Source organism: Ursus arctos, unplaced genomic scaffold (assembly GCF_023065955.2).
Source record: "Ursus arctos isolate Adak ecotype North America unplaced genomic scaffold, UrsArc2.0 scaffold_1, whole genome shotgun sequence".
Lineage (NCBI taxonomy): Eukaryota > Metazoa > Chordata > Mammalia > Carnivora > Ursidae > Ursus > Ursus arctos.
In genome coordinates, this window is record NW_026622763.1 from 95306017 (window position 1) to 95316821 (window position 10805).

Genomic DNA, 10805 nt, shown 5'->3' on the forward strand with positions numbered 1-10805 from the left:
TCATTTTCAACAGTCTTCGAAGAAACCCACAGTTCAGGGTAGCATACAAGCTGCTCTATTTATATGCCCCCCCCCCAAATGGGATCAGAAGCATTATCAATTCTGTTTCCTTTATAGCTCTTCATAAGCTCCCATTCCGGGTTTAGACCACAGTAGGTATGCAGTAAATGTGTACCTAAAGCAAAACGATAATGCTATGCTTTCTTTACACTTGACCTGACCGAGGCCAAAACTGCACTCACGACCATGCCTAGACTCTGTAAACAAACAGACGTGTGAGCAGCGCAATGACTCACTATCTACTTACGCGTACTCCGTGTTGGTGTGGCCATCATTCCTTCAGGCCAGCTGTGGACGTGAAAATTCCACCTGCGGGCTGCAGTGAGGACAAGCCCAACTCTCACCAACAGCAACACAAGGACACACGGCTCAACAACTGAGCATCAGGCCAGCCCTGCCTCTGATTCTGAGACATTCAGAAAATAGTGTATTTTGGGTTTGGAGAGGCAGAGGATTTTCTTGTGGCTCATAACAGACTGGGAGAGCCAGAAAGGATTTTTAAGAGTATGCCTCAGGTCCCTGCTTGCTGCTTGCTTCATGGGACAGCAAAAACAGGCCTGGGGAGGTAGGGGAGTGGTGAACGTCACGGCTATTGGCATAGCCGGGTGACGACCCTGAGTCCCCTTATTTCCAGGGCAGCCATCCTTCCAAGTGTTATCCTCTTCTGTCTTTCTAGTGATGTCTGTCTTACGCCGCCATTAAAATGACCTTTCCTTCTTGAAACATACATGAAAGTGGTAGAAGAATGTTTGGGGACAGACATGCAGGATAGTGAGGGAAAGAACAGCCAATGGTATTTTAGAGGTACACAAGGGAACTAACCCCTTCGGGACAAAACACACACACACCCTCTCTTAAATCCACCTGCAATTTCAGTAACACTGTACCTTGGCCGCTACGAAGGCAACTCATCTCCAAAACCAAGCAGTGGAGTGAAGGAGTGAAGTGAGGCTGCTCCTGACTTTGGACAAGCCTCAAGCTACTTTTGACCCATTTGCCCAAGTGCTTGAGAAGAGTATTAACATCTTTCCACCTCTAAAATTAAAAACAAAAACAAAAAAGTTTCTCCCTCTGAACTTTCTGGAAAATCCACTTGTGAGAAGTCTCATTCCCGGATGATACCAGATGAATCCTGTCCTAGTGGGGTTGATGGGAGAGCAAAGTTAGACAAGGGGGCCTCAACGAGAAACCAGGCTCTCCTCCAGCATTTGCATTTCCTTATAACTGCCTGTCGTTACGGTCTGCTTATCAACCCCGTCCACTCACACGCACACCCAGCGCACGCACGGTTTGCTCTCTTCTGAAAAGCTGAAGGCAGGATAGCCCTGCCCTTCTGGACTCAGTCCCGTGCCTCTCTCTCCCTCCCATGAGCCCCTCCCAAGTCCTGCTCCGCGGAATTCCTGCAGCAATGACATAATCTGAACAACAAACATTGGTGCTTAATGATCCACTCCCACACTCATCCAGATTTACGGTGCATGTGAGAAACTTCTTCCCGATAATACAAGTTTCTTATAATCAAGAAACAGATGTTCCACTTGTGGGTTTTTCTTTTCTAATAACCTCCCCAGTTAAGAGCTCAAAGAGGAAAACAAGTGAGGAAAAAAAAAAAAAAAACCTGAGAAGTGATTCACATATTATTTCTTCATTTATCACTTCGTCTGGACAGAGTAATCAATTTGGAATATACCAACAATACTGGTTAATCATTGAATTTTTGTCTCATAGTAAATACTCCTCTAATTAGGTTTTTCTCCTGGAGTCTTCTGAGAGGCAGACTGGACTTTGGTTCTCTTTCAAATCATTTGAGGAGCAAGGAAATACTGGAAATAGTAGACATTCCAGGCAACTTTCATTATGACTTTGAAGTCGAACGAAACATTAATAACTTGGGACCCTATTCATGTTTCACAGTGATGCTTATTTAATCTTTCTTAATGTGAATTTTTTTTGTGATTGAGAACAACTTAGTTTGAGAGGCTATGCTTACTAGGCTGACCTCAGTACCCTGCCTGGTAATGATCACTTAAATGTTAAGAACTTTCATTTTCTTCCTACCGCAGCCTACCCAGCACTCATTAAAAATCTGTCCCCGGGGCCTTTATACCTGGACAACGATGTCTACAGCCTGAACAAAACTTGTTAGGAGGCAGGAGATGGCACATCCATCACCCTCCTTCAAAGTTCAGGTTCAATCTGAAAGATGGATCTGCCTGGTTATACAGTCAACTCCCCCCTTCCCCCTTACTATTTTACCAAGACTGTTGGTGTAGATTATCTGAATCCTTAAAGTATGGAAGTCATGAGGCCAAATACACTTTGAAAGGTAGGATTCATATGCCACGTACCAGAATGGAGGACTTGGCTTCTTAGTAAAGAAACTGAAAGTACTTGTCTAAGAAATAAAAGAAAAATGTCCTAGACATACGCTGGGTTTTGAACCACACTGGAAAAACACTGTGATCTTATGATAACCCTTACCTTCTCCCACCTCCCCAGTGTTTACAGTCTAGGATACTTTGTTTCTTTAGTTCATTGGTTCAAATAAGTTCCCTAGGGGGAGAAAAAAAAAAAACAACTTATGAACCATTTTTAAACATTTTGCGAGTTTTTTTCCAGTTTCTCTTAAAAATAACCTAGCTAACGTTGATGGAATGCGTTCTAGGTGCCAGGCCTCGCGCAAAGGGCTTGAGCGGGATTATCTTGTTTGATCTTCAGGTAAATTGAGGAAGTAGGCCCAGTGTGAGAGGGATAAGCGAAGTGCTCAAGATCACAGAGCTTACATGCAGGGCCTGGGGCTGTCTGCCTCATCTTATTCTCTTACTGGACACACTGCCCTGACATCTGACACTGCCCTCCGCCAGCGGCTCCAGGGGGGGAAAGCTGGGCAAAACGCCCTGTGTGTCACTTCCACAGGGAACCAGTCACCAAATATTTACACAACAAAGATGTGTCTTCCAACAGCATGTCCTGTCCCCCGATGAAATTCTGACACTTCTCTTAAAAGCAACATTTTTCCCAAGTCTTTTCTAGCTTCACCTGCATAATGAAAAGTTGATTTTTTTTTTCTTTTTTCTTTTCTTTAAGGACAGCAAGGGGAGCTGGGGGTGTGAAGCAGACACTGAAATTGGGGGCAGAACAGTTCAGTGATAATCAGAATCTGATGCCACATTTGATAGGGCCTTCTGGACTTTTTCAGGGACATGACTTCTTAATCTCGCTGGAATGTTTGGCTCTGTATTGAATGCAGAGAGGCCAACCCCAGGTGATCTGACAGCCATCTCTGTATTTTAATCGTTGAGTCCTAGGAAGTGAGTAGAAAACATTCTACATTGTTACCAAAGGTTTTCGGAGTCTCTGAAATGAGAAAGATGAATCACATTTTCCCCCTCGGTTATTCTCAAGTCTCATATGAAAGCAAGGTACAAACAGGAATCTCAGAAGTCTGGCCAAGAGTCCAAGTTAGAGAAAGCCTCTGTGTGTGTGTGTGTGTGTGTGTGTGTGTGTGTGTGTGTGTGTGTGTATTTTCAGGGAATTTCTGCTTCCATCCCAATTCCAGACACATCTAACCTTAAGAAGTTACAAAAATAGGGGAAAACAAAACAGAGTTTTGCTGGAGAAGTAATATAAATGACATAATTTTTAAAAAGTCATTTTTTATGTAATTTAGAAGATATGACATTCAAATGGAGGAAACTGAATGGTCTAATAGAACATACAATAAAAAGTGAAACTTCATCACAGCAGATGCTTAGAGCCCTTCCCAGAAAGAATCACTGTTTCTTGCATATCCTCCTAGAAGTTCCCAGTTTCTATATGGGTGTATCTGCCTTATTTTACACAAATGGGGAGCTATGTACAGGATTTACATTGACAAAGGATACCACACCCAGATTTTTAGGGCAAACCTGGGAGGGGCTGGGGAAGCCGTTACGTATGCGGACATGGACAAAGGCAATGCCTGGGAGAAGGATATGGATCCTGAATTCTTTGTCCAGCCAGAACTGGTTCAGGAAGTGACCAAGGGCCAGCTGAGTCGCTGGATGAAGGGACCCTCCTCCTCTGGCCACAAAGGGCTGAAATGGCAGGGCCTGACATAGCCACCAAGCCCAGGACTGCTCCCAATTCCACATGCCCCGACAGGTCCCCACATCACCTGCCTCAGAAATGTCTGCAAATTCCACGAAGTAAAAATGAGATGATGATTTACCAATGCTTTGCAATATCTTCTTCTGTGTAATTGATACAAAATATTTAGAAAGTTTAGAGAACTTCCCACCAAGAACATGGGCTCCCGAACAGCATGAGCAACCTCTGGGTTGTTTCCATGAACTAACCTCACGGCTAGTTTCCATGAACCCAGAGTCTTTACCTGGGTCCCTGAGTTTGGAAGGATCCTAGACTTGGTTTAATGCTCTGCAGTCATCTAGAAATTCTCAATAATTTTCAAACAAGGGATCCTACATTTTCATTTTCTATTGGGTGCCACAAATTATATAGCCAGTCCTACCTGAAGCACTGTCTGGCATAGGGCAGGTGTCCAATTCATTTGTCGAATATAGTGAATTAATGGAAGTTACCTTAGAACACAGGTCAACAAACCATAGCCAACAGCTCAATTCTGGCCCTCCACCTGCTTTTATAAATAAAGCTTTATTAAAACATACCCACACCCATTAGCATCTTGTCCATGACTTCTTTCACTCTATAATAGAAGAGTTAAGTGACAATGATAGAGACTATAGGACCAATAAAGCCTAAAATACTTCCAACCCAGCACTTTACAGAAAAAATTTTCTGATCCCTGCTTTAGAGCACCAGCTCAACTTTTTCTACCCAAATAACTGAAACAGCAGAAAAGGCAGGAAGCTTTGTGAGATGAAGCATGCTAATCTTTTTTTTTTTTTAAAGATTTTATTTATTTGACAGAGAGAGAGACAGCCAGAAAGAGAGGGAACACAAGCAGGGGAGTGGGAGAGGAAGAAGCAGGCTCCCAGTGGAGCAGGGAGCCCGATGTGGGGCTCGATCCCAGGACTCTGGGATCACGCCCTGAGCCGAAGGCAGACGTGAAGCATGCTAATCTTAAGCACCTAGCCATAAACAAGCTATTTCCTAGGTTTTTATCTTGAAAGTCTGTATGAATTTTGTATCCTGGACCCAAATGCATTCGCGTTTTTGTGTAGAGAAGTTCTTTAATCTGAAATGATCTGTAGAAGTCACGTTCATTCCTTACTGTCCCTCTACAAGAATGAGTAGAAGCATGGCAGCTTGCAAGCCATGGCCTTAGTTTCCCCCTCTTTAATGGCCCAGTGTGGAAAGAAGGTTACTGTAGCATTTACGTATCCACTGAACCCCACCACACACCCGTCATTTCTTCCCAGCCCTGAAGTCTTGCTAGAAAAGATCCAACAAGGACATTAAAATATGGAATCCTGAGTGCCCTTCTTGACCGAACATACATAGGTCTATGCCCCATCACACGGAGAGACTAGCGAACGCTTGTATTCTTTTCCCCCAGGCACTTTCCAGAAACTCGTTAGAGAGAGTCATTTCAGATCTGAGGTCTCAGACTTGGGACTCTGTCAGAGATTTTTCAAAGGCCAGCTTCCTCATAATAGTCAATGGCATTTCATTTCTAACATAAATCATTTGCAGCACTCCTTTATCATAGTTAAAATTCACAATTTATCCTGCCATCAGGAGCCACATAATAAGCACATTTTCTCCAGCTGGTCAGGATGCTGGTGAGACAGGTCAGGGCAGCCCTGAGAGGATTCAACGGGCTTTGCCTCTGGTTCCTGTGTGCATTCTCTCTCATATCACAGAATCTGGGGGATCCGGGTGGTCAAAAGGAAGTTTGTCCTGGGTAAATGGCTAGGATACTCTAGGGAAAACAAAGAATTCCATCAGAGAAGAACAAGATAGACCAGAAAGGAGACTTTCTGAGAGGCAAGTAAGGGTCCCAGGAAAGAAGTTATCCCAGTGAAATCTCGGACCACTGGGAGAACCTCTGGCCATTGTAACTACAAAATAATATCGAAGGAATGAGTCATGGAGATAACCAAAACTGCTTATCTCTGGGGACTCTTCAAGGAGTTTTCTGTTGTTTGTGTTGGGGGGTGGAGTGGGGAGGAGGGGTAGCTTTATCTATTCTGTCTTAGTCGATAATGAAATCATTCAAGGGACGCGAAAGGACACACACTGCAAATGCCCTGTGGCAACTACAAATCAGCTGACCATTTCCTTCCAGCTGCTGTTCGTAAAATGCCAGGTAAGGCCTGTAACCTGTTGATGGTATTTGCCGCAGAAGCCGGTAATGGGAACTCAGAAGTAACAATCCCGGCGAGGGGTAAATACAAGTCTCACTGGTGTTGTTGGGAAACCTTGGGGAAGGGCTGTCGTGGTTTACCCTCTGGGGACAACTGAACACCACAGAGGGACATTTCCCTCCCGTATTCCCAACCCCCTCTACTCTACACTCACCCCCGGCCAGCAGCCCAAACCGGGCCTCAGAGCAGGCAGGCGCTCATTGCTCTAACAGACTACTTCACCCTCAAACTGGGCCTTAAACTGCCAGAGTAACTACACACTTATTACAATTCACTTAAGCCTGGGACAATTACACTGATCTACTGGGTGAGGAGGAGGGGATCATAGCAGGATCTATAGGTTCCGGGTCAGACTTCTCCCCCCTCACCCTCCGCAACTCCTCTTCACCCTTCCTGTTTGCACGTAACACAATGAGATGAGGATGAACATGGGCAACTTTGAATGACCTGATTTAGGAGAAGAAGCATTCATGCTGTTTCAAGCTAACATCAATGCTCATAAAGAAACGGCTTCACAGTTCAGCTTGGGAAGGTCTCTCTCTCTCTCTCTCTCAAGGAAGATTTAAAATCATACCAAAGAAATCTGTGATTTTTTCTTTTTTTTAGTGGAAGTCTCTCTCACTTTAGATAAACAGCATACACGATGAGAATTGGTTCTGCAGCACAAGAAGATGATGGTTCCTATTTCAAAAAACCAGTCACCGTTTGAGTTTCTTTCAGTGAGTGATTCCTCTGTTTTGTTGACTATGTGGTTTTGAAAGTCACTTCAACTTTCCAAAAGCATGAAGACTACATAAAGCAAAGTCGACTTGCATTTTTACTAAAGGTGTCCCCAAAGCTTTTCAAATGTCACCAAGTCCCCACTGCCAACTTCTTACAAGAAAACAGAATAAAGAAACAAAAAGAAAGAAAGAAAGAAAGAAAGAAAAGAAAGAAAGAAAGAAAATCCTCCTCCTTCCATCAACACTGTCAACCATTCAGTACTAAACTCTTCCCACTAAGATGTTTAAATACACTGGGCTCAGAAACCGCGGGAATCCCTGAAACACAGTAACCCTACATTGTTTTCCATGGCAGAGGTTTCAAAAACAAAGACAGGGTGCAGAAGTACAAAACTGATTCAAATAAGATAATCCAGATACAAACACAGTCCTGAGATTCAGGACGTATGAAGTCTTAGTGCTAGACATGCGGACCACCCGCACAAGGGAATGAAGAACCATTTCTGGTGGAGAGGCAGCAGGTGGGACGTTGTAAGCATCTTCCAGGTTCCTAGAGTAAGAGATGGCAAGAGTCAGGAATGGAGCAGGAGAAAGACAGGGAGTCACCAAGTGGCCCTCGCCAAAAAGCCAAAGCTGCTGGGCAACGGGGCGGGGTGGTGTCACCTCGTGGCAGGAAGAACAGAGGAGATGCCCCAGTCCCTGAGCTCTTACAGAGGGCAAAGCTGCTCTAAATGCATTCGCTTGCATTAACTCACAGAGCCTGTCTCTGACCCCCTTACACTCTTAAAAATAGGTAGCCCCCAAGACCTTTTATGTATGTAGGTTGTCTCCATTGGTAGGTACTGTAATATACATTTAATGGGAAAAAATTTTTAGATATTTACTAATTCATTTTAAGTAGTATTACACATTAAGAGAAATATCTTTTTCACGAAGTCACAATATTTTCCAAAGCAAAAAAAGAAAAAAAAAATTGTGAGAAGAGTGGCGCAGGTTTACAATTCTTCAAATCTCTTTGACGACCGACTCAATAGGAGGTGGCTGGACTCTCCGAGGGGCTTCTGCATTCAAACTGTCACGCTATCTCAGCGCATGTCAGTTTCAAGCAAACTCCACAGACAGTCACGTAGGAATGAGTGTGAAAAAGGCAGATAATATCATAGTGCTATTATGAACTATTATGAAAATACTTGGGTCTTGTGGACCTCTGAAAAGTTTTAGGGACTCCTTAAGTTCCTCAGACTGCACTTGGAGAACCCCTTCTTATTATCCCCATTTCACAAACGAGCAAACCGGCACAAAGCGGTCAAGGGGGCTGTCCAAGGCCACACTGCTGAACAGATCAGAGCAGGTAAAACGCAAAGAGCATAACACCTTCATCTGGTTGCTACAAGGATTGCCTGAGACGGTGAATGGAAAGGGCTGAGCATCCCGTGTGGCCCAGCAGAAGTGCTCAGTAATAACATGAACACTTCTGTTAGGCAAGGCCTGGTGGAAAAGCTAGGGAAACTTCACACATTTCTGATTACCTGTTTATATGACATCACAAGGAAAAAGAAAACTCCACAGCGAGCGCTGTCTAGAGCAAGGATCCTGCCCCAGCTCTCGGGATGGAAGTAGCATTTTGCTACTCAGAATTTCCAGGGCCTTATTCCATCCTCCATTAGGTAAATGATAATGGCGAGCTAGGCACACTGTCACCATGTTCCTTGGGAAACCTGAGCAAGCCAACAGAACTGCTCCATTATTTACAGCCTCCTTTTTGCATGGTGCTGTACTTACAAGGAAGGAACCCTCAACAAACTACCAGGGCACCTCAAGTCTGTGCAACCAAACCTCCTCTGGGAACCCGCATCTGTGGCCTTTCCGTCCAGGGGCTCAGCACCCCGCTGCTGTCCTTGTCCACCAACGTTCTGAACCCACAGGCCCTCCTGCTCCTGCCTGAGGAGGGCCCTCCAGCCCTCACAGTGCAGGTCACTTCTGTTCCTGCTTACATTTGGGAGGTGAGCTCACCTGGGGAAGTGGGGCCCTCACACTCTCAGAACAGTAGCCCTGGACTGAAGGCACTGGAAGGGGTGCCTGCGACAGTCTTTACCCCAGTGCATGCTAGGATCTCTCAGCTGGGGCACTGAAACTGGTCTCCTTGTGTCTGCGTTGACACCCCTCCTCACACACACCCCAGTCCACTCTCTGCCAACAGCCAGAGGCATTTTTTTCAGTGTAGAAGGGATGAGGTCTGTTATCTTGCTAAAAGGCTCCCAAGGCTCAACTCTGTTGGAATGAAACCCGAACTCCTTAACTTGGCTTCTAGGACCTGCTTCAAAGGGCTCTGGCCTCTGTCCGTCTTTCTGCTACAAGCAAGGGTTTCTTCTCTGGGCCTTTGCTCCGTCCGCGCCCACTAGGGCAGCGCCCCTTCAGGACCTCCAAAAGCTCAGATGTCACCTCCCCCAAGAGGCCTTCCCCGCAGTCCTCCCTAGAGGTGCCCCCCCCCCATCCGGTGGTAGCGGGGACTTCGGAGCACACACTCGCGGAGGTAACCTTTACTTTCCCGGTAGACGACTCGTCTCCCCGCGTCCGCAGCCTCCCCGGAGAGTGTAAGCCCCCCGCCAGCACAGGTCCGCCTGGTCCCCCGCGACACCCGGAGCCTGGCCTCGTGCCCGGCACAGACGACGCGCACAGCGAACGAGCGAATGAATGAAGGAGCCGCGCCGGTGGCCGAGGGAGTCCCGGACGGCTTCCGGCGGCGGGACCGCAGACGCGCGCGGACCGGACCCGGCGGCGGCTCCCCCTACCCCACCCCCGGCCGCCGCAGATGCCTCCCGCGGCGCGCGCTCCCGGGTCACTCACCATGGTGGCCGGGCCTCCGCCGCCCCCGCCCGCCGAGGAGCGAGCGGCGAGTGGCGAGCGCGGTGGTCACGAGGGCGCGAGGCGAGCGCAGGAGCCGGCGCGGCTGACAGGTGAGGTGCCCGCCTCAGACCATGGCTGCTTCCCACAATGCCCTCGAACTGAAAGTTTGCAGACTCCTCCCCGCGCTCCTCCCCTCTCCCTCCTACCCCTCTGCCTCCGGCTCCTCGCCCTCCTCCCCCGCTTTCTCCCTCCCCTCCCTCCTCCACTTCCCCCTCTCCCTCCTCCATCTTCTCCTCTGCCTCCTCCACCTCCGCCTCTCCGCCACTCTCCCCGCCCCGCGCCGCTGCTCTCCCAGCCCAGCGCCCCGCAGGCGGCAGCAGGTGCACAGGCACCTGCGTGCGCCTCCGCACCCCGGGCGCTGGGAAGCGCTAAGGAGGGAGCCCCGAGGGGACTGCTTTCCTGATTCTGCCCTGGGAACGTGTCACTCATTTATTTGAGAAACGTGTATCTGCCCTGGCACTTGAGAATACACTTAGGGAAAGTGGCAAGAGGCGGGCTCGACCTAAACCGCGAAGGGAAGGAGTGGTTGGCAGATCCGGAACTAGAAGAGGTTACTTGCCCCGATTTCTTTCTTTCTTTATCTCTTTTAACCCTGCAATCCGAGGACATAGATCGTTTTCTACAGGTCTGGTTTTAAGATGTCTTTCCTAAGACTTTGTGCCGTCAAGTCTCCAGTCTCTCTCTTTCTCCACCTGATTTTTCTTAAGTCTAGAGTTTTTACCTGGGACGGTAGAAGTCTCCAGACCCCCAGGTTGTAAGCAGAGTTTTGAGTGTATACATAATGTTC

The 10805-nt window shown here is 47.2% G+C and overlaps 1 protein-coding gene across 1 annotated transcript in view; it reads right to left on the reverse strand.

The window, feature by feature from the left end:
* AP1S3 (adaptor related protein complex 1 subunit sigma 3) overlaps positions 1 to 10111 on the reverse strand; it is a 54902-nt gene extending 44791 nt beyond the window's left edge. The window contains exon 1 of the mRNA XM_026491825.3: positions 9959 to 10111. Within this exon, the coding sequence (XP_026347610.1) occupies positions 9959 to 9961 (3 nt within the window). The 5' untranslated portion in view covers positions 9962 to 10111. The remainder of the gene's footprint in view (positions 1 to 9958) is intronic.
* Between the last annotated feature and the right edge of the window lie 694 nt (positions 10112 to 10805).